The sequence below is a fragment of the Odontesthes bonariensis genome, chromosome 12 (assembly GCF_027942865.1).
Source record: "Odontesthes bonariensis isolate fOdoBon6 chromosome 12, fOdoBon6.hap1, whole genome shotgun sequence".
NCBI classification, from domain to species: domain Eukaryota; kingdom Metazoa; phylum Chordata; class Actinopteri; order Atheriniformes; family Atherinopsidae; genus Odontesthes; species Odontesthes bonariensis.
In genome coordinates, this window is record NC_134517.1 from 37,933,156 (window position 1) to 37,956,694 (window position 23,539).

The window sequence follows — 23,539 nt, forward strand, 5'->3', positions numbered from 1 at the left end:
AAACTTTGAATGAAGTCTGTGTGATGCTGTATGGCTGAGTTATGCTTTATGGCACCCTTCCAAGGAGCCCATTTCTGATCAGGCTTCTTGACAGCCACCCTTCCATGGAGCCCATTTCTGATCAGGCTTCTTGACAGCCACCCTTCCATGGAGCCCATTTCTGATCAGGCTTCTTGACAGCCACCCTTCCATGGAGCCCATTTCTGATCAGGCTTCTTGACAGCCACCCTTCCATGGAGCCCATTTCTGATCAGGCTTCCTGACAGCCACCCTTCCATGGAGCCCATTTCTGATGAGGCTTGGGCCAACAGCAGATGGATCAGCTGAAGGTCCAGATGCATCTCTCAGCTCCTGTGTCAGGTCTTTGCTGGATGTTTTCCTCTTTCTTAAGGACATCACTTTCAGATCCTGTTCATCTGCTGTAGATAGTTCTTTAGGCCTGACACTTCTTCTTCTGTCCTCCACTTGTCCAGTTTCCTCAAATGTTTTAAGGACACTCTGCACACCATGCTGAGATATGCCAAGTTTTCAGCTAACAGCTCTTTGGGAATCAGCTTGTTGCTGCAGAAATCCTGTTTTCTGTCTGTCACACTGTGTTATCTTTGCTGTTTTTCACACATGCAGCTAAAGAAATGGGAAGATTAACAGGAAAGTCTTAAAGAAATGAGGCTGATCAGGAGTTTTTACAAAACTTTTGTTGTTATTTATGCAGTTTGGGCTCCAAATGTAGTGAAACTGTGAGGAAACAACACAAAGATGCGATGATATCCTGTAAATCCCTGACAGTGACACTTATTCAGTGTTTAGTTGACAGCACGGCAGCGCTGCTTCCTGTCTCAGATCCTCTGATTATACGTCATCCCAAATGACTCGGTTTGCTGCTTGTGACCCAGACGTTGCACAATAAGTTAAATCAGAGAAGATTATAGAGGACATGAAACCACAGCGTGAAGTCTGCTTCTCAAATATCAGACGGAAATGTTTGAGCTCACAGAAGTGATTCTGCTCTGGGACAAAGATAAATAGTTTGGATCGGCTTCAGTTTGAGTCCATCTGAGCAGAGAAAGAGGCCAAAGAAGCTTTTATTCTGCAGAAAGAAGCAGCTTCACTCACAGAAACCACACACAGCGCTGGAACCCGACTCCCTGCTTTCCACATTAATTAACAGTGACTTCTGTTCCAGAGAGCTGAAGTGTGTCTGAGTGTAGGCTCCGCCCCCAGCCCTGTGAGTGTGTTTAGGCTCCGCCCCCAGCCCTGTGAGTGAGTTTAGGCTCCGCCCCCAGCCCTGTGAGTGAGTGTAGGCTCCACCCCCCAGCCCTGTGAGTGAGTTTAGGCTCCGCCCCCAGCCCTGTGAGTGTGTTTAGGCTCCGCCCCCCAGCCCTGTGAGTGAGTGTAGGCTCCACCCCCCAGCCCTGTGAGTGAGTTTAGGCTCCGCCCCCAGCCCTGTGAGTGTGTTTAGGCTCCGCCCCCCAGCCCTGTGAGTGAGATTAGGCTCCGCCCCCTCCCTGATCTGCCATCCCGCCTCTCTGCAGCTCAGCAGAGTGCACTGAGGCTCCTGCCGTGCACACAGTGGTGACAGTGTGAGGCAGAAGTGTGTGTTGGGATGTGTGTGTGAGGATGAAGCGAGGTCGGCGCTGCTGTGGATGGATCCTCGCCCGCTGCTGCTGCTGCTGCTACGCCGGCTCAGGTGGGACAGGTGTGAGTGTGGCTGAATGGAGCTGAGGCTCCTTCTTCTTCTGCATTTACTGGTTTGAATGGAAAACGAGGTGTGAAACAGGAAGTTGAGTTTCTGTCTTTGTGGAGAGTCAGATGTTGGATTGAGCAATCTGTTTTCTGTGGGTGTGTCACAGCCTCTGGCGCTGCTGCTGGACTCATTATAGAAAATGTTTAGAGAGTTTCTGCTGCTGGACTCATTATAGAAAATGTTTAGAGAGTTTCTGCTGCTGGACTCATTATAGTTTCTGCTTCTGGACTCATTATAGTTTCTGCTTCTGGACTCATTATAGTTTCTGCTGCTGGACTCGTTATAGTTTCTGCTTCTGGACTCATTATAGTTTCTGCTGCTGGACTCATTATAGTTTCTGCTGCTGGACTCATTATAGTTTCTGCTTCTGGACTCATTATAGTTTCTGCTTCTGGACTCATTATAGTTTCTGCTGCTGGACTCATTATAGTTTCTGCTGCTGGACTCATTATAGTTTCTGCTGCTGGACTCGTTATAGTTTCTGCTTCTGGACTCATTATAGTTTCTGCTGCTGGACTCATTATAGTTTCTGCTTCTGGACTCATTATAGTTTCTGCTGCTGGACTCATTATAGTTTCTGCTTCTGGACTCATTATAGTTTCTGCTTCTGGACTCATTATAGTTTCTGCTGCTGGACTCATTATAGTTTCTGCTGCTGGACTCGTTATAGTTTCTGCTGCTGGACTCATTATAGTTTCTGCTTCTGGACTCATTATAGTTTCTGCTGCTGGACTCATTATAGTTTCTGCTGCTGGACTCATTATAGTTTCTGCTGCTGGACTCGTTATAGTTTCTGCTTCTGGACTCATTATAGTTTCTGCTGCTGGACTCATTATAGTTTCTGCTGCTGGACTCATTATAGTTTCTGCTGCTGGACTCATTATAGTTTCTGCTGCTGGACTCATTATAGTTTCTGCTTCTGGACTCATTATAGTTTCTGCTGCTGGACTCGTTATAGTTTCTGCTTCTGGACTCATTATAGTTTCTGCTGCTGGACTCGTTATAGTTTCTGCTTCTGGACTCATTATAGTTTCTGCTTCTGGACTCATTATAGTTTTTGCTTCTGGACTCATTATAGTTTCTGCTTCTGGACTCATTATAGTTTCTGCTGCTGGACTCATTATAGTTTCTGCTGCTGGACTCATTATAGTTTCTGCTTCTGGACTCGTTATAGTTTCTGCTTCTGGACTCATTATAGTTTCTGCTGCTGGACTCGTTATAGTTTCTGCTTCTGGACTCATTATAGTTTCTGCTTCTGGACTCGTTATAGTTTCTGCTTCTGGACTCATTATAGTTTCTGCTTCTGGACTCATTATAGTTTCTGCTGCTGGACTCATTATAGTTTCTGCTGCTGGACTCATTATAGAAAATGTTTAGAGAGTTTCTGCTTCTGGACTCATTATAGTTTCTGCCGCTGGACTCATTATAGTTTCTGCTGCTGGACTCATTATAGTTTCTGCTTCTGGACTCATTACAGTTTCTGCTTCTGGACTCGTTATAGTTTCTGCTTCTGGACTCATTATAGTTTCTGCTTCTGGACTCATTATAGTTTTTGCTTCTGGACTCATTATAGTTTCTGCTGCTGGACTCATTATAGTTTCTGCTTCTGGACTCATTATAGTTTCTGCTTCTGGACTCATTATAGTTTCTGCTGCTGGACTCATTATAGTTTCTGCTGCTGGACTCGTTATAGTTTCTGCTTCTGGACTCATTATAGTTTCTGCTTCTGGACTCATTATAGTTTCTGCTTCTGGACTCATTATAGTTTCTGCTTCTGGACTCATTATAGTTTCTGCTGCTGGACTCATTATAGTTTCTGCTTCTGGACTCATTATAGTTTCTGCTTCTGGACTCATTATAGTTTCTGCTTCTGGACTCATTATAGTTTCTGCTTCTGGACTCATTATAGTTTCTGCTGCTGGACTCATTATAGTTTCTGCTTCTGGACTCATTATAGTTTCTGCTTCTGGACTCATTATAGTTTCTGCTTCTGGACTCATTACAGTTTCTGCTTCTGGACTCGTTATAGTTTCTGCTGCTGGACTCATTATAGTTTCTGCTGCTGGACTCTTTATAGTTTCTGCTTCTGGACTCATTATAGTTTCTGCTTCTGGACTCATTACAGTTTCTGCTTCTGGACTCGTTATAGTTTCTGCTGCTGGACTCATTATAGTTTCTGCTTCTGGACTCATTATAGTTTCTGCTTCTGGACTCATTACAGTTTCTGCTTCTGGACTCGTTATAGTTTCTGCTTCTGGACTCATTATAGTTTCTGCTGCTGGACTCGTTATAGTTTCTGCTTCTGGACTCATTATAGTTTCTGCTTCTGGACTCATTATAGTTTTTGCTTCTGGACTCATTATAGTTTCTGCTTCTGGACTCATTATAGTTTCTGCTTCTGGACTCGTTATAGTTTCTGCTTCTGGACTCATTATAGTTTCTGCTGCTGGACTCATTATAGTTTTTGCTTCTGGACTCATTATAGTTTCTGCTGCTGGACTCATTATAGTTTCTGCTGCTGGACTCATTATAGAAAATGTTTAGAGAGTTTCTGCTTCTGGACTCATTATAGTTTCTGCCGCTGGACTCATTATAGTTTCTGCTGCTGGACTCATTATAGTTTTTGCTTCTGGACTCATTATAGTTTCTGCTGCTGGACTCATTATAGTTTCTGCTTCTGGACTCGTTATAGTTTCTGCTTCTGGACTCATTATAGTTTCTGCTTCTGGACTCATTATAGTTTCTGCTGCTGGACTCATTATAGTTTCTGCTGCTGGACTCATTATAGAAAATGTTTAGAGAGTTTCTGCTTCTGGACTCATTATAGTTTCTGCTTCTGGACTCATTATAGTTTCTGCTTCTGGACTCGTTATAGTTTCTGCTTCTGGACTCGTTATAGTTTCTGCTTCTGGACTCATTATAGTTTCTGCTTCTGGACTCATTATAGTTTCTGCTGCTGGACTCATTATAGTTTCTGCTTCTGGACTCGTTATAGTTTCTGCTTCTGGACTCATTATAGTTTCTGCTTCTGGACTCATTATAGTTTCTGCTTCTGGACTCATTATAGTTTCTGCTGCTGGACTCGTTATAGTTTCTGCTGCTGGACTCATTATAGTTTCTGCTGCTGGACTCGTTATAGTTTCTGCTTCTGGACTCATTATAGTTTCTGCTGCTGGACTCGTTATAGTTTCTGCTGCTGGACTCATTATAGTTTCTGCTGCTGGACTCGTTATAGTTTCTGCTGCTGGACTCATTATAGTTTCTGCTGCTGGACTCGTTATAGTTTCTGCTTCTGGACTCGTTATAGTTTCTGCTGCTGGACTCGTTATAGTTTCTGCTTCTGGACTCATTACAGTTTCTGCTTCTGGACTCATTATAGTTTCTGCTGCTGGACTCATTATAGTTTCTGCTTCTGGACTCATTATAGTTTCTGCTTCTGGACTCATTATAGTTTCTGCTTCTGGACTCATTATAGTTTCTGCTTCTGGACTCATTATAGTTTCTGCTGCTGGACTCGTTATAGTTTCTGCTTCTGGACTCATTATAGTTTCTGCTTCTGGACTCGTTATAGTTTCTGCTTCTGGACTCATTATAGTTTCTGCTTCTGGACTCATTATAGTTTCTGCTTCTGGACTCGTTATAGTTTCTGCTTCTGGACTCGTTATAGTTTCTGCTGCTGGACTCATTATAGTTTCTGCTTCTGGACTCGTTATAGTTTCTGCTTCTGGACTCGTTATAGTTTCTGCTGCTGGACTCATTATAGTTTCTGCTTCTGGACTCGTTATAGTTTCTGCTTCTGGACTCGTTATAGTTTCTGCTTCTGGACTCGTTATAGTTTCTGCTTCTGGACTCATTATAGTTTCTGCTGCTGGACTCATTATAGTTTCTGCTTCTGGACTCGTTATAGTTTCTGCTGCTGGACTCGTTATAGTTTCTGCTGCTGGACTCGTTATAGTTTCTGCTTCTGGACTCATTATAGTTTCTGCTTCTGGACTCGTTATAGTTTCTGCTTCTGGACTCATTATAGTTTCTGCTTCTGGACTCATTATAGTTTCTGCTTCTGGACTCATTATAGTTTCTGCTGCTGGACTCGTTATAGTTTCTGCTTCTGGACTCGTTATAGTTTCTGCTTCTGGACTCATTATAGTTTCTGCTTCTGGACTCATTACAGTTTCTGCTTCTGGACTCGTTATAGTTTCTGCTTCTGGACTCGTTATAGTTTCTGCTTCTGGACTCATTATAGTTTCTGCTTCTGGACTCATTATAGTTTCTGCTTCTGGACTCATTATAGTTTCTGCTGCTGGACTCATTATAGTTTCTGCTTCTGGACTCATTACAGTTTCTGCTTCTGGACTCGTTATAGTTTCTGCTTCTGGACTCGTTATAGTTTCTGCTTCTGGACTCGTTATAGTTTCTGCTGCTGGACTCGTTATAGTTTCTGCTGCTGGACTCGTTATAGTTTCTGCTTCTGGACTCGTTATAGTTTCTGCTTCTGGACTCGTTATAGTTTCTGCTTCTGGACTCGTTATAGTTTCTGCTTCTGGACTCGTTATAGTTTCTGCTTCTGGACTCGTTATAGTTTCTGCTGCTGGACTCATTATAGTTTCTGCTTCTGGACTCATTATAGTTTCTGCTTCTGGACTCATTATAGTTTCTGCTTCTGGACTCATTATAGTTTCTGCTGCTGGACTCATTATAGTTTCTGCTTCTGGACTCGTTATAGTTTCTGCTTCTGGACTCGTTATAGTTTCTGCTTCTGGACTCGTTATAGTTTCTGCTTCTGGACTCGTTATAGTTTCTGCTTCTGGACTCGTTATAGTTTCTGCTGCTGGACTCATTATAGTTTCTGCTTCTGGACTCATTATAGTTTCTGCTTCTGGACTCATTATAGTTTCTGCTTCTGGACTCATTATAGTTTCTGCTGCTGGACTCATTATAGTTTCTGCTTCTGGACTCGTTATAGTTTCTGCTTCTGGACTCGTTATAGTTTCTGCTTCTGGACTCATTATAGTTTCTGCTTCTGGACTCGTTATAGTTTCTGCTTCTGGACTCGTTATAGTTTCTGCTGCTGGACTCGTTATAGTTTCTGCTGCTGGACTCGTTATAGTTTCTGCTTCTGGACTCGTTATAGTTTCTGCTTCTGGACTCGTTATAGTTTCTGCTTCTGGACTCGTTATAGTTTCTGCTTCTGGACTCGTTATAGTTTCTGCTTCTGGACTCGTTATAGTTTCTGCTGCTGGACTCATTATAGTTTCTGCTTCTGGACTCATTATAGTTTCTGCTTCTGGACTCATTATAGTTTCTGCTTCTGGACTCATTATAGTTTCTGCTGCTGGACTCATTATAGTTTCTGCTTCTGGACTCGTTATAGTTTCTGCTTCTGGACTCGTTATAGTTTCTGCTTCTGGACTCATTATAGTTTCTGCTTCTGGACTCGTTATAGTTTCTGCTTCTGGACTCGTTATAGTTTCTGCTGCTGGACTCATTATAGTTTCTGCTTCTGGACTCATTATAGTTTCTGCTGCTGGACTCGTTATAGTTTCTGCTGCTGGACTCGTTATAGTTTCTGCTTCTGGACTCATTATAGTTTCTGCTGCTGGACTCATTATAGTTTCTGCTTCTGGACTCGTTATAGTTTCTGCTGCTGGACTCATTATAGTTTCTGCTGCTGGACTCATTATAGTTTCTGCTTCTGGACTCATAGTTTCTGCTTCTGGACTCATTATAGTTTCTGCTTCTGGACTCATTATAGTTTCTGCTGCTGGACTCGTTATAGTTTCTGCTGCTGGACTCGTTATAGTTTCTGCTTCTGGACTCATTATAGTTTCTGCTTCTGGACTCGTTATAGTTTCTGCTGCTGGACTCATTATAGTTTCTGCTGCTGGACTCGTTATAGTTTCTGCTTCTGGACTCATAGTTTCTGCTTCTGGACTCATTATAGTTTCTGCTTCTGGACTTGTTATAGTTTCTGCTGCTGGACTCGTTATAGTTTCTGCTTCTGGACTCATTATAGTTTCTGCTGCTGGACTCATTATAGTTTCTGCTTCTGGACGCATAGTTTCTGCTTCTGGACTCATTATAGTTTCTGCTTCTGGACTCATAGTATCTGCTTCTGGACTCTATAGTTTCTGCTTCTGGACTCATTATAGTAAATGTTTAGAGAGTTTCTGCTCAGAGACAGAGCAGGTGAACCAGTACTGGACTAAACAGCTGGAGATAAAGTTGGATTTAAAGCTGTTTTCCACTCAGATCTGTAGTTTTTGGGCTTTTCTTCGGCCCGTAAACGTTCCTGAGACGAGCCGCCGCTGGCGTCCAGGTGCTGGAGGCCCCCCCCTCACCTGAGGGGAGGCAGAATGGATCGTTTGTCTCTGGAGAGTCGGCCTTGAAAACACACCACAGAACGCCCACAGCGTCTGTTTGCAGCAGTTATTTATAACGTCTTAGAAACAGAACCTCAGTGCACGGAAGGTCCACTTTAGATCAGAACATTTCTGAGCAGATTTTAAAGGGGCCGATGAGACACTTTCATAGTTTTTAAAAATCCTGAAACTTCCCTTAAACCAGCAATACTCACTATTTATTCCACAAGAGCCACATTGGCAGCAGAATCAAGGGCAGAGCCACTTTTACCACAACATACTGAGTGCCCATTTCTACATATAAAGCATCCCACAAAAAAAGAAACAACACAGACAATACATTTTCTATTCAGATCACATTTACCTTAATACTGGGATGAGCAGAAGCTGTCCTCGACTTTCTTCATGTTGTATTTGTAGTTTGTTGTTGTAATCATAGTGAGACATTCAAGATGAGCATGGTTTTTGTCCTGGTTTTTGTCCTGGTTTTTGCCCTTTTTTAGTTAAAAACCGATCCATTGTTTTCTGCATCTCGCGCTGGCTAAAGGAGCTAGCGTGCTCTGGCTAAAGGAGCTAGCGTGCGCTGGCTAAAGGAGCTAGCGTGCTCTGGCTAAAGGAGCTAGCGTGCGCTGGCTAAAGGAGCTAGCGTGCGCTGGCTAAAGGAGCTAGCGTGCGCTGGCTAAAGGAGCTAGCGTGCTCTGGCTAAAGGAGCTAGCGTGCGCTGCGGTCAAGTGCTCTGTGGTTTAAGCGGGCTGCGTTGCCAGGTTTAACAGTTCCCCCTTTAGGAAACACCATTAAGCCTTAATTAATACTTAATAAAAGCCGCCAATTAAAGCTTGAGGAGCCGCACATAGTATCTCTGCCTTATAGTTGTCCTGGAGCGGCCGAGGGGCTCAGATACCGCAGTTCGCCTCGTCTTTTTGGCCTGTGAATGGCTGTGGATGTGCAGGGATCACACGGAGAGCTGCTTTTATGACATCCCATGGCTGTAGGGGGAGCCGAAGAGGACAAAAAACGTTTAATTATTTTAATTAGAGTGACGATTATAACTGACATCACTATGAACCTCTGGGAAAAGGTCAAACTTTTATGTTTAGATATACAAATTCGGTGTTATGTAGCCAGAATGTGCTAATTTGCATACATTCCTCATAAAAGAATAATGATGTGAACAAAGTTGTGGTTGTTTTACATGTTGGAGTAAAAGTTCTGTGGAATATCTTTCACTTCACATGTTGAAAATACTGCCAACAGCCAGAAAAACATCTATTTTCTGCATGTTTTTGGGATGAAATGTTCTATAAATCAGGCAAATGAGTAAGAAACCCCTCAGGAAACATCTGAAACGTAAAGCTGGGAACAAAACGAGGATGTTTGGTGTGTGTAAGTGTTACTGGAGGGGAGGTCTGAGGGGGAATAGACTTATCTACGTAGAGTTTGGATGAAAAACTGTAAATTATCTTCAAAATGAAGATTTTAAAGATCAAAACGGCAGTTGTCGAAGCCATAAAATCAGAAGTTTAGCTTCTCACGAGCATTTTAAACGTCGATGCTCTGTAATAATCCATCAGAGGAGTAAAGAGTGTGAAGAGTCCCATGAAACGCATCAGCGAACATCTTCCATCAGACTTGAGTTGCTGTTTTAGATCAGTGACGCAGGTCTGCAGCAGAAATGGATTCACTCAGTTTCATCTTACTCACAGACACGGAAATCTATGATAATATGGCTCTGATTTACTGTAAATGAGTTTTCATTTCATCTGCTTTTATTTCTCAGTCCTAATTTCCATTTTTCATATTTGAATGAAACTCGTTGGGTCGGCCGTGGCTCCGAGGGGCCGGCTGCTGGCTCTGGAGCTTTGATTTTCCTCGGCAGAACCGAGCCTGAACCCCGTCTCTGCTGCTCAGACCCGGTCGGGTGACCATTGAAGCTTCTTCTCTTCTTATTTCCGAACCGAAGACTCGAAGCGTTCGGTGGAGTCACTCCGAGCCCCACGTGCTGCAGCTCTCCGTGCACGGCGCCTTAAAGTGTGCGTGTTTGGGCATGCAGCTGTGGGCTGAAGGGAAACTCTGACATGTGGCCCAGCTGGTTCCACTGGTTTAATCTGAACTGAAAGCTAAATATTTCCTTGTATTTGTCATTTATTTCAGGCCGCGGTCGTGTTTCCATTGTTTTCTTCTGTAAATGGGTCGAGTCCAACATGAACATAAACCCAGAATCTGAGGCAGAACCAGAGTTAGTTCAGTTCTGAGCAGCTTTAAGGTGAATATCTGCAGATGTTTCCATGGTAACAGCTGCAGAGACTCACTGAAACATGTTCCAACATGAACATAAACCCAGAATCTGAGGCAGAACCAGAGTTAGTTCAGTTCTGAGCAGCTTTAAAGTGAATATCTGCAGATGTTTCCATGGTAACAGCTGCAGAGATTCACTGAAACATGTTCCAACATGAACATAAACCCAGAATCTGAGGCAGAACCAGAGTTAGTTCAGTTCTGAGCAGCTTTAAAGTGAATATCTGCAGATGTTTCCATGGTAACAGCTGCAGAGATTCACTGAAACATGTTCCAACATGAACATAAACCCAGAATCTGAGGCAGAACCAGAGTTAGTTCAGTTCTGAGCAGCTTTAAAGTGAATATCTGCTCTGAGCTCCTTTCTCCTCCAGCACAGCCTGAACCCTCTCAGACGAGCTTTCTGTCCTTTCTTTAAGGAGTCTTCAGGAATAGTTCTCCAGGCTTCTTGAAGGACATCCCAAAGCTCTTCTTTGGATGTGGGCTGCCTTTTGTTGCGTTCTCTGCCAACATGATCCCACACTGCTTCAGTAATGCTGAGCTCCGCGCTCTGGGGAGGATTCATTCACTCAGAGACACTCGTCTCATGACAAGTTGTTTCCCATCAACAGAGTGCAGGACATCATGCTGCTGTTAGTCATGTTTCTGCTGAATATGGCAGCGTCAGAGTCCCTAATCTGCACGTTTCGTCATCCTCTGGCTGAGAGGGATCTGAAAGGCGTCCGTCTGTGGACAGCTCTGTCTTTATTTTCTGTCTTTATCCACCTTAAATGTCCTTTCTCATGGCGTCCTATTTGGACTTCTCAGTCCAGCAGCCCAAAGGCATGATGGGAAATGAGAGCCGTGCTTCCACCTGCGTTCATGAAACCACAAAAACTCTGCGACTAACAGATTTTAAGGTGGAATCCCGACTTTAATTGGCTCCGTCGGTCACATGAGAGTCGATATAAATCAACTTTTAGTGCAGATATGTTGATAAATTAAAGTTCTGTTGTGTACCGGCGCCACAGTTTTTATCTGTTCGGTCCTCTCATCGGGGACGCAGATATTTCCAAACAAAATGTCCCTCTGAAGTCTCTCTGTGTCTTTGTAACATCACATTCAGACGTGTGCAGAAACTTTCTGCCTCCTCAGGCTCAGTTCCTGCGGTTTATTTGCTCCGTCACATGTATCCACTGCGACTCGTGTTCTCAGATATGAGGCAGAGCGAGGAATGAAAGGAATGCATCTGCCCAGATTACTGTCTCTTCCTGTCATTGACAAAAAGGCAGCGGGGGGGAGGAGGCACTGGGGGAGGAGGCACTGGGGGAGGAGGCACTGGGGGAGGAGGCACTGGGGGAGGAGGCACTGGGGGAGGAGGCACCGGGGGAGGAGGCACTGGGGGAGGAGGCACCGGGGGAGGAGGCACCGGGGGAGGAGGCACCGGGGGAGGAGGCACCGGGGGAGGAGGCACTGGGGGAGGAGGCACCGGGGGAGGAGGCACTGGGGGAGGAGGCACTGGGGGAGGAGGCACCGGGGGAGGAGGCACTGGGGGAGGAGGCACTGGGGGAGGAGGCACTGGGGGAGGAGGCACTGGGGGAGGAGGCACCGGGGGAGGAGGCACCGGGGGAGGAGGCACCGGGGGAGGAGGCACCGGGGGAGGAGGCACCGGGGGAGGAGGCACCGGGGGAGGAGGCACCGGGGGAGGAGGCACCGGGGGAGGAGGCACTGGGGGAGGAGGCACTGGGGGAGGAGGCACTGGGGGAGGAGGCGCCGGGGGAGGAGGCACCGGGGGAGGAGGAGGCAAACTGGCAGCTGGGAGGGGCCTGATAACTGAAGGCTCTGCCTCCCAAACTGGCAGCTGGTTCCACAGAGAGGGGCCTGATAACTGAAGGCTCTGCCTCCCAAACTGGCAGCTGGTTCCACAGAGAGAGGCCTGATAACTGAAGGCTCTGCCTCCCAAACTGGCAGCTGGTTCCACAGAGAGGGGCCTGATAACTGAAGGCTCAGCCTCCCAAACTGGCAGCTGGTTCCACAGAGAGGGGCCTGATAACTGAAGGCTCTGCCTCCCAAACTGGCAGCTGGTTCCACAGAGAGGGGCCTGATAACTGAAGGCTCTGCCTCCCAAACTGGCAGCTGGTTCCACAGAGAGAGGCCTGATAACTGAAGGCTCTGCCTCCCAAACTGGCAGCTGGTTCCACAGAGAGGGGCCTGATAACTGAAGGCTCTGCCTCCCAAACTGGCAGCTGGTTCCACAGAGAGGGGCCTGATAACTGAAGGCTCTGCCTCCCAAACTGGCAGCTGGTTCCACAGAGAGAGGCCTGATAACTGAAGGCTCTGCCTCCCAAACTGGCAGCTGGTCCCACAGAGAGGGGCCTGATAACTGAAGGCTCTGCCTCCCAAACTGGCAGCTGGTTCCACAGAGAGGGGCCTGATAACTGAAGGCTCTGCCTCCCAAACTGGCAGCTGGTTCCACAGAGAGGGGCCTGATAACTGAAGGCTCTGCCTCCCAAACTGGCAGCTGGTTCCACAGAGAGGGGCCTGATAACTGAAGGCTCTGCCTCCCAAACTGGCAGCTGGTTCCACAGAGAGGGGCCTGATAACTGAAGGCTCTGCCTCCCAAACTGGCAGCTGGTTCCACAGAGAGGGGTCTGATAACTGAAGGCTCTGCCTCCCAAACTGGCAGCTGGTTCCACAGAGAGGGGCCTGATAACTGAAGGCTCTGCCTCCCAAACTGGCAGCTGGTTCCACAGAGAGGGGCCTGATAACTGAAGGCTCTGCCTTCTAAGTCATCCAGGTCTTAATGTCTTTAAGACATGCTTGTAGTCTGACCAACCTATTGGGTTCACCTGGTTTCATAGATAAGTACAGCTGAGTATCATCAGCATAGCAGTGGAACTTTATGCCATGCTGTCTGATAATGTTACCTAATGGAAGCATGTATACAGTGAAAAGAATCGGCCCTAGTACAGAACCCTGGGGAACTCCATGACTCACTCTGAGACAGGATGTTCCTGATTTTAACAACATTACGAAGGTGAAAGAAGGCAGTCCTGGAAACCTGTTTTACAGACCCGGCGGCAGAGACAAGCTATTGGACGGGCATTTAAATGAGTAGGGGGGTCCCCCTAGCGGGGGGTCTGGGGGTCCTCCCCCAGAAAATTTGGTATTTCTTAGATGCAATTTTCTGCATTTTAACCGAATTGTTAAATCTCCCCCCCCCCTCAGTATTAATTAGTATCTCCAATCTAATTAAATAAAAATAAAAAACGAGCACAGACCGCTCAGTCAATGGCATATACCCATAGAAAAAATACACACCCAACACACAACCTGATTATCGGCTAACAACCATGATCAGTAACCTACACAAACCCAGACACATAATGGCTCGGCGGCCAGCAATCGGATAAACCAATGAAGTGAATCAATCCTGTGAAAGAGTGAAAACAAGTGAATGAAACCTGCACTCACCCATTATGAAGTTAACTCTGCCAGCCCCATACTCTTGCCCCTGCTCAGCCAACTCCTTGACGTCGGGTATGGTTGGTAACGTTACGGCTAGCATTAGCAACGAGGCTGCTAGGCATGCTAAATCGGTAAGCATTAGGCTACTGAAGAAAGCTAGTCTTTTTAGCTACGTTATATTATCATCTTTCTTCTCGACTATAAGTTAACCTTTGTTTACGGCCACTGGCCCTAACCTGACGCGCTAGCTGTCAAATCACCGGAAGTTTTTACCGGAAGTACTGGCGCACACACAAAAGCTCTCTCCAGACATATCTTTCTTTCATTCCGCCCAGATGAAATTTAATGCCACTCTTCGAAAATCAGAGAAATTTAAGACATTTTAAGACCTTAAAAAACGTATTTTTTATTTAAGACTTTTAGATCGTGTCCCCTCATGCACTGCAGTGTTTGAGGCAATCTCCGGTCAAACGTCAAAGTGAACCCAGGGGGGGCACACCGGCGTGGATGGGGGGGCAATGCCCGCGAGTGCCCCCCCGTGGCGCCGGCGCTGCTGTTTTATATGCGAGTCAGAGGACAGATCCTGGTCAGAAATAACTCCAAAGGTTCCTCACTGTAGGACCAGAAGCCGAGGAAACAGCATCCAGAGCAGGGGTGTCAAACTCATTTTCACCGAGTCAGCAGAATCGCTGCCCTCAAAGGGCCAGATGTAACTTATAAATGTAACTACTCCTTAATGTTAAATAACTCTTAATTTATGACTTATTCAAGTTACAAATATAACATATATATTTGCATAGATGTAAAAAAATATGTTTGCTTGTTGCTTTGTTATTATATCATAAATCCGTTTCATTTGTCAGGTTATGAAACCCACATCAACTCCATCAATCAAACTGTCCAAGTGAATAAAGAAAAATAACCTCAGACACGAGTTCTGACATTTACTTTGTTCAGAACCTGAAATATCGAACAAAGCTTTCACTGCCGCGTTGTTTTCGGTTGCGGTCGCAGTTTGCCTTTTCATTCTCGGGCAGTTTGTCGGTTTTCTTGCTGCCTGATGTCGGCACACTCAGCTCCGTGTTTGGTCTCAGAAGGCGGACGTAGATCGTACTCTTTGACAACCGCCTCACAACACAGAAGACAAACCGTTCTTTCTCCTTGAAGCACAAACACGTATTCCCTTCCGATCTTTCTTGAAAAAGAAAAATGATTCTCTTCCTGGACATTTTGGGATCATCGTTTGTATTTCTCACTTCCACTTGTTGGGGAAATCGCATCGATTCGGAAACACTGCAGTCCAGTGGCGGGATGCGCGTAACACTGTGGGAAATGTAGTTTTTGGTCACTGCACGTATTTGACTTCAATCAGACCTTTTAAGCTCTCGTGGGCCACATTTGGCCCGCGGGCCTCGAGTTTGACACATATGATCCAGAGTAACTGTAGAAGCAGACTGAGGAGGACGGGCATCACTCCTCTGACGTATGGAGCCTTCCACAGAGCAGATGTGTGTTGTACTGACAGTGAAACCAGGACAGACAGGAAGCCTTGTTCTGGGTTTCTGCAGCTCAGATCTGTGAGGCTAAAGATAGTGAGTGATGGCAGCTGGAACAGTCGGCCGTCTGTGTGTCTGCGGCTGCAGAACAAAGGCTGCTGTGTTGTTGCTCACCTGATCTGTGGCAGTCCCACAGCCCGGGATCATTCCTCAGTCAACTGTACAGACCTAAACTAAGTGAACCCCTGATCCAGCAGCCGGTAGCAGCAGTGAGAAACTAAGTGAACCCCTGATCCAGCAGCTGGTAGCAGCAGTGACTGAGAAACTAAGTGAACCCCTGATCCAGCAGCTGGTAGCAGCAGTGTGTGAGAAACTAAGTGAACCCCTGATCCAGCAGCTGGTAGCAGCAGTGTGTGAGAAACTAAGTGAACCCCTGATCCAGCAGCTGGTAGCAGCAGTGAGTGAGAAACTAAGTGAACCCCTGATCCAGCAGCTGGTAGCAGCAGCAGTGAGAAACTAAGTGAACCCCTGATCCAGCAGCTGGTAGCAGCAGTGAGTGAGAAACTAAGTGAACCCCTGATCCAGCAGCTGGTAGCAGCAGTGAGTGAGAAACTAAGTGAACCCCTGATCCAGCAGCTGGTAGCAGCAGTGAGTGAGAAACTAAGTGAACCCCTGATCCAGCAGCTGGTAGCAGCAGTGAGTGAGAAACTAAGTGAACCCCTGATCCAGCAGCTGGTAGCAGCAGTGAGTGAGAAACTAAGTGAACCCCTGATCCAGCAGCTGGTAGCAGCAGTGAGAAACTAAGTGAACCCCTGATCCAGCAGCTGGTAGCAGCAGCGAGTGAGAAACTAAGTGAACCCCTGATCCAGCAGCTGGTAGCAGCAGTGAGTGAGAAACTAAGTGAACCCCTGATCCAGCAGCTGGTAGCAGCAGTGAGTGAGAAACTAAGTGAACCCCTGATCCAGCAGCTGGTAGCAGCAGTGAGTGAGAAACTAAGTGAACCCCTGATCCAGCAGCTGGTAGCAGCAGTGAGTGAGAAACTAAGTGAACCCCTGATCCAGCAGCTGGTAGCAGCAGTGAGTGAGAAACTAAGTGAACCCCTGATCCAGCAGCTGGTAGCAGCAGTGAGTGAGAAACTAAGTGAACCCCTGATCCAGCAGCTGGTAGCAGCAGTGAGTGAGAAACTAAGTGAACCCCTGATCCAGCAGCTGGTAGCGGCAGTGAGAAACTAAGTGAACCCCTGATCCACATTTCTTTTTTTTTTTAATTTTGTCTTTATTTAGGATCGTTACATGTCAATCATACTGTTATGACAGGTTACATCCCTTTACAGTCTGATCCTTTTACTTTTTTTTAATAATTAGAACAGAACATGAGAGGATATATAAAAATAAAACTACAAAGGGAAAAAAAAAAGACTAAAACATACAAGCAGAGATGTTCATTTGCTTCTTTCTTGTTAAACATAGGTTGGGCGTCTCGGGAGAATATATATTTTCCATTTCTTCCAAATTTCCAGTCCTGGAGCCTCACAGAGAAAGTAATTCTCTCCATTCGATAGATTTCATACACCATATCATAGCCTCCCTAATAGATGGGGTATCTGGTTTAAGCCATTTCCGTGTAATTGCTTTCCTAGCAGCTGCATTCAAACAGTTTCTGGCGTCTCTTTGGTTCTGGCTCGGGTTTACTGTCGGGTTTCGGCCATCGGGCGGTTGTCACGGTGACCGGCCGCGGTTCTGCTGAGCGAGCAGAGCTGAACACGGGTCCTCACTTAGCGGCGCCTGGCCGAGCAGCTCGGTGATGTGGGGAATGTCTGAGGTCATGTGACGCAGCAGGGCCGTCTCAGGTGTTTCTGCTCGTCGTGTTTGTCTCTCTCAGCCCCGCGTGGCCTTGGCCTCAGTTTTACCTTCGGCTCCACCTCCGACACCATCTGATAACGCCTCAGACACAAAGCCGGCGTTCATAAACACTCATTAACTCTGTGACTGCAGCGAGAGGAGCCGGCGAATGACTCACCTGCGCACCTGAAACAGATTCCAGGTGCATGAACCCGGAGCAGAAACCTGAAACAGGTCTGTGCAGTGATGATGTCACGTGAGGTTTCAGGCATTTATGGAACGCATGCAATCAATCAATCAATCAATCAATCAATCTTTATTTATATAGCGCATTTCATACCATAGGCAACTCAATCTGCTTTACATAAAGACATACAGAAAAACAGAAAAAATACAACACAGCAATACAGGTAATTTTAGCTAATACTAGGATTAGTTTAACTATAACAGGTCATTTGAGTAAACTAACAAAAGCTAACAAACATGGATAAACTTTCCTCTAAGAGGAAGTATTTAAAAGATAAAACTATGCAGATAAAAGTCAGGTCAGGGAGGGGTGACTGGAGGACGTAAAAAGGAGAAACGGGAACACCTCAGGAGCTCCCGCTGACCTTTGACCTCCCGTTTCCTGTGAGCGACACACACCGCAGCCCGCCGCCGCCAGCTGTGTGTGAGGGCAGCTGATGCACCACGCCGCCGACGCATGACCGCCGCTTCCTGCCACACTCGCTCAGAAGTGCCTCAGCTGCTCAGCTTCTCCGGCTGCTTCACACCAAGACAGGAGATAATCTGTGGCTGCTCAGGAAGTACTGGTTAGATATCAGTCAGAGCTGACAGATGTGTTGCTCAGCAGACAGATGTGTTGCTCAGCAGACAGATGTGTTGCTCAGCAGACAGGTGTGTTGCTCAGCAGACAGGTGTGTTGCTCTGCAGACAGGTGTGTTGCTCAGCAGACAGGTGTGTTGCTCTGCAGACAGATGTGTTGCTCAGCAGACAGGTGTGTTGCTCTGCAGACAGATGTGTTGCTCAGCAGACAGGTGTGTTGCTCAGCAGACAGGTGTGTTGCTCTGCAGACAGATGTGTTGCTCAGCAGACAGGTGTGTTGCTCTGCAGACAGATGTGTTGCTCAGCAGACAGATGTGTTGCTCAGCAGACTGATGTGTTGCTCAGGAGACAGATGTGTTGCTCAGCAGACAGGTGTGTTGCTCTGCAGACAGATGTGTTGCTCAGCAGACAGATGTGTTGCTCAGCAGACAGGTGTGTTGCTCTGCAGACAGATGTGTTGCTCAGCAGACAGGTGTGTTGCTCAGCAGACAGGTGTGTTGCTCAGCAGACAGGTGTGTTGCTCAGCAGACAGATGTGTTGCTCAGCAGACAGGTGTGTTGCTCAGCAGACAGGTGTGTTGCTCTGCAGACAGATGTGTTGCTCAGCAGACAGGTGTGTTGCTCAGCAGACAGGTGTGTTGCTCAGCAGACAGGTGTGTTGCTCAGCAGACTGATGTGTTGCTCAGCAGACTGATGTGTTGCTCAGCAGACTGATGTGTTGCTCAGCAGACAGGTGTGTTGCTCAGGAGACAGATGTGTTGCTCAGCAGACGGATGTGTTGCTCAGGAGACAGATGTGTTGCTCAGCAGACAGGTGTGTTGCTCAGCAGACAGATGTGTTGCTCAGCAGACAGATGTGTTGCTCAGCAGACAGATGTGTTGCTCAGCAGACAGGTGTGTTGCTCAGCAGACTGATGTGTTGCTCAGCAGACAGGTGTGTTGCTCAGCAGACTGATGTGTTGCTCAGCAGACAGGTGTGTTGCTCAGCAGACTGATGTGTTGCTCAGCAGACAGGTGTGTTGCTCAGTAGACAGATGTGTTGCTCAGCAGACAGATGTGTTGCTCAGCAGACAGGTGTGTTGCTCAGCAGACAGATGTGTTGCTCAGCAGACAGATGTGTTGCTCAGCAGACAGGTGTGTTGCTCAGCAGACTGATGTGTTGCTCATCAACACGATCACGTCTCACTTTTTTAATTTATTTTTTAAAATCTTTATTTATAGCACAAAACATTCAATTAAAATATTTTTATTTATAAAGCGCCAAATCGGACAAACGTCATCTCAAGGCACTTAAATAAATAAAGTCCAATTCAAGCCAATTGGAATTCAATTCATTGTAATGATAACTAGAAAGAGAGAATGCTTATGAGCTGAATGGGGATAGCTGACCAGGCTAAAAAAGCTGAAAATAGTTAAATTTTAGCAGTAAAAACTGTTGCTGAGGTGTTGGTTGAAGGAATTTTGTGATTTTTGTGAATTACCAAACTTAATATCTGAGTTAGTCAGAGGATTTGAGAGGTTGATCTCGGTTTAAGGCTCATAGCTGAAATTCTGTAAATGTGAGCTCTTTAGTAGTTACATTGGCTGAAAGAGGACACATGTTCCTACATTTTAAGGTATAATTTGTGTCTCTAAGTTAAACTGTATGAAAGTTAGAGGAATTTGTTTGAAAAAAACTGAAAGATTTGAAACTTATCAGCACGCACTCAACTGTGTGCTCATTCATAAAAATCAAGGAGCAAAATGTTCATGTTTTTGAAACTGTCATATTTCAAAATTGGCTGAAGATTTAAAAAAGCTGAAACAGTTGGTAATAGCTGAATGTCTTGTGAACATTTTAAAGTTTGAATGCTGTCTCCAGCTGAAAGCATGCAGGAGTAGTTAGGTTGGAAAGAGGGGGATGATTTAGAAGAGCTGAAAACAGTTTCCATTCATTTGAATGACAGGAAAATTTGAATAAAAGTTGAATATCTTAAAAAGTGTAAAAGTTAAAAACATCACAAATGACATCAGGAATCTGCTGAAAGAGCTGAACGTTTGGATACCAAAATTGTGGAAATAGCTGAAAGGATGCAGGAGTAGTTAGGTGCTGAAAACTGGCGGGATAATAATAATAAAGAGAAACAGGAACTTAATAGTGAGAATGCTTTTAGGCATTCTCACTATTATTTTATAAAATAACATATAACAGTGACACATTCCGGGTCCGGGGGTGGTCAGTATTTTGCAAAGACAGAATATCAGACACAGCACGTTGAAACGGTCTCGCTCATTGGCCGAAGAAGCCGTTTCTGCCATCATTGAGTCGCTCATTTTGTTTTACAATATCAACAGAAGTATCTGCAGTGGGGGCAAGACCAAAAAACATGGTCACACTCTCTGAACCTTCAGCATGCTGCTGCCCGCCACCTTTCAGGCTGATCAGCTGCGTCCTTTCCTTCCTCCTCTCAGAGAACTACCACGTCAGCGGCTCTGATGGGAAGACGGAGTCGGTGGCCAACCTGCAGCCGCAGCCTTCCCTCAGCTCGCTGCAGCCGTCTCCTGGTCCCAAACGCTCCGGCAACACGCTGAGAAAATGGCTGACGAGCCCGGTGCGCCGCCTCAGCCACGGCAGCTCCGTCAAGTCCAAGCTGCCCAACAGCAAGCAGAAGAAGACGGGTGAGTCGGGGATAAAGTCCTCCTTTTATCTCAGGGAGGGGCCAACATTATATCAGCACTATCATCGGAGGGCCACATGGCCGCGCACTTCCAATAATTGGATATGAAAGACGCCACAAATGATTCTCAATAAGAACACATTTTATATGAATTCATATCTGTATGTTTATAGCTATTTTCTGCATATAAATGCATTTTAACACGTCCTTAAAGGTAGGGTAGGAGATCCTGGATTCTGAGTCCAGCGAAGCTGCATTTTGAAAATACACCGGTAAAAAGTCCCAACCCTTTCTGAACGGTCCGTTCAGAATGATTGGATACTGTTTTTCCTAGATTGTTCGTTCTAGAGGCCACTAAAACTTTTCAGATTTGTGTCAAAACTTTTAATTAATTGGTTGCAATGGGGGTGTGAAGAGTATTTCAAGCAATATGTAAAAAAATGTTCCAGAAAAAGATCCCCTACCCCGCCTTTAATAAGCAACAAAGACAAAACATTTGCTTTAAAAAAAGTGCAAAAAGAAATTTGAACTCCTTCATAGCAAAGAACCAAGCTGAAGAGGTACTCTTCTTCCCATTTTGGCTGAAAAATGCGATTTTCTCTTTTTGCCGCTGCTAGTGGCCATGGCTCTGGACTTTCCTATTCGCTGTTGCGGAAAGCGGCCCGGGCCCGCTAATGTTTGCGTATGGCGCGCCCTCTATCGGTCAACAGTATAATTGCATTTTTTTTTTAAATGATTACATTATTATTGATCTATTTGCTGAGTGAGGACGAGGGCCGTGTGCGGCCCCCGGGCCGCCAGTTGCCCATCCATGTTTTATCTCCTCAGAACCGGCTGTTTCACTTGGTTCTGTTACACTTGTTCTGTTTCACTTGTTCTGTTTCACTGGTTCTGTTACACTTGGTTCTGTTTCACTTGTTCTGTTTCACTTGTTCTGTTTCACTGGTTCTGTTACACTTGGTTCTGTTTCACTTGGTTCTGTTACACTTGGTTCTGTTACACTTGGTTCTGTTACACTTGGTTCTGTTTCACTTGTTCTGTTTCACTTGGTTCTGTTTCACTTGTTCTGTTTCACTTGGTTCTGTTACACTTGGTTCTGTTTCACTTGTTCTGTTTCACTTGGTTCTGTTTCACTTGTTCTGTTTCACTTGGTTCTGTTACACTTGGTTCTGTTACACTTGGTTCTGTTTCACTTGTTCTGTTTCACTTGTTCTGTTTCACTTGGTTCTGTTTCACTTGTTCTGTTTCACTTGGTTCTGTTACACTTGGTTCTGTTACACTTGGTTCTGTTACACTTGGTTCTGTTACACTTGGTTCTGTTTCACTTGTTCTGTTTCACTTGGTTCTGTTTCACTTGTTCTGTTTCACTTGGTTCTGTTACACTTGGTTCTGTTACACTTGGTTCTGTTTCACTTGTTCTGTTACACTTGGTTCTGTTTCACTTGTTCTGTTTCACTTGGTTCTGTTACACTTGGTTCTGTTTCACTTGTTCTGTTTCACTTGTTCTGTTTCACTTGGTTCTGTTACACTTGGTTCTGTTTCACTTGGTTCTGTTTCACTTGGTTCTGTTACACTTGGTTCTGTTACACTTGGTTCTGTTTCACTTGTTCTGTTTCACTTGGTTCTGTTTCACTTGTTCTGTTTCACTTGGTTCTGTTACACTTGGTTCTGTTTCACTTGGTTCTGTTTCACTTGGTTCTGTTACACTTGGTTCTGTTTCACTTGGTTCTGTTACACTTGGTTCTGTTTCACTTGTTCTGTTTCACTTGGTTCTGTTTCACTTGTTCTGTTTCACTTGGTTCTGTTACACTTGGTTCTGTTTCACTTGGTTCTGTTTCACTTGGTTCTGTTACACTTGGTTCTGTTTCACTTGGTTCTGTTTCACTTGGTTCTGTTACACTTGGTTCTGTTTCACTTGGTTCTGTTTCACTTGTTCTGTTTCACTTGGTTCTGTTACACTTGGTTCTGTTTCACTGGTTCTGTTTCACTGGTTCTGTTACACTTGGTTCTGTTTCACTTGGTTCTGTTTCACTTGGTTCTGTTTCACTTGTTCTGTTTCACTTGGTTCTGTTACACTTGGTTCTGTTTCACTTGGTTCTGTTTCACTTGGTTCTGTTACACTTGGTTCTGTTTCACTTGGTTCTGTTACACTTGGTTCTGTTTCACTTGTTCTGTTTCACTTGGTTCTGTTTCACTTGGTTCTGTTACACTTGGTTCTGTTTCACTTGGTTCTGTTTCACTTGTTCTGTTTCACTTGGTTCTGTTTCACTTGTTCTGTTTCACTTGGTTCTGTTTCACTTGGTTCTGTTTCACTTGGTTCTGTTACACTTGGTTCTGTTTCACTTGGTTCTGTTTCACTTGGTTCTGTTACACTTGGTTCTGTTTCACTTGGTTCTGTTACACTTGTTCTGTTTCACTTGGTTCTGTTACACTTGGTTCTGTTTCACTTCTGCATGCAGCCGAGTCAAAAGTTTCATCACAAAGACTTTATATTTCATATTTTATTCATCCTCAAACAGTCTCTGTGTATCCAGCTCTATCACAGGAAACCACCATGACTCTGAGGTGACATTTTACACCAAAATCTGCTGAAAATAGCTGCTGGTTTAAGCACAGCGGCTCTCCGTCTCAGCCCTGTTCTGACACCTCTCCTTAAACCGTCTCTCTGGAGCTTCTGGTGATGTCAGCAGCTGCTCACCTGGCTCTACATACAGATATATAAATATAGATAGTTAGGCTGCGGCTACACGGAAACGTTTTTCACTGTAAACGATACTTTTTCTTATCGTTTCGCTGTCGCGGCCACACGGAGCCGGCGTTCCCACTACCCCAAAACGATAGTTTTTGAAAACGGGTTCCAGAGTGGGAAAGTTTGAA

The 23,539-nt window shown here is 45.4% G+C and overlaps 1 protein-coding gene across 5 annotated transcripts in view; it reads left to right on the forward strand.

Annotated features, from left to right (window-relative positions):
- kalrna (kalirin RhoGEF kinase a) overlaps positions 1 to 23,539 on the forward strand; it is a 253,945-nt gene that overhangs the window by 198,495 nt on the left and 31,911 nt on the right. For all 5 annotated transcript variants that reach the window (XM_075480381.1, XM_075480382.1, XM_075480384.1 and 2 more), the window contains exon 41: positions 20,457 to 20,663. In XM_075480381.1, coding sequence (XP_075336496.1) covers positions 20,457 to 20,663 — 207 coding nt within the window. The remainder of the gene's footprint in view (positions 1 to 20,456; positions 20,664 to 23,539) is intronic.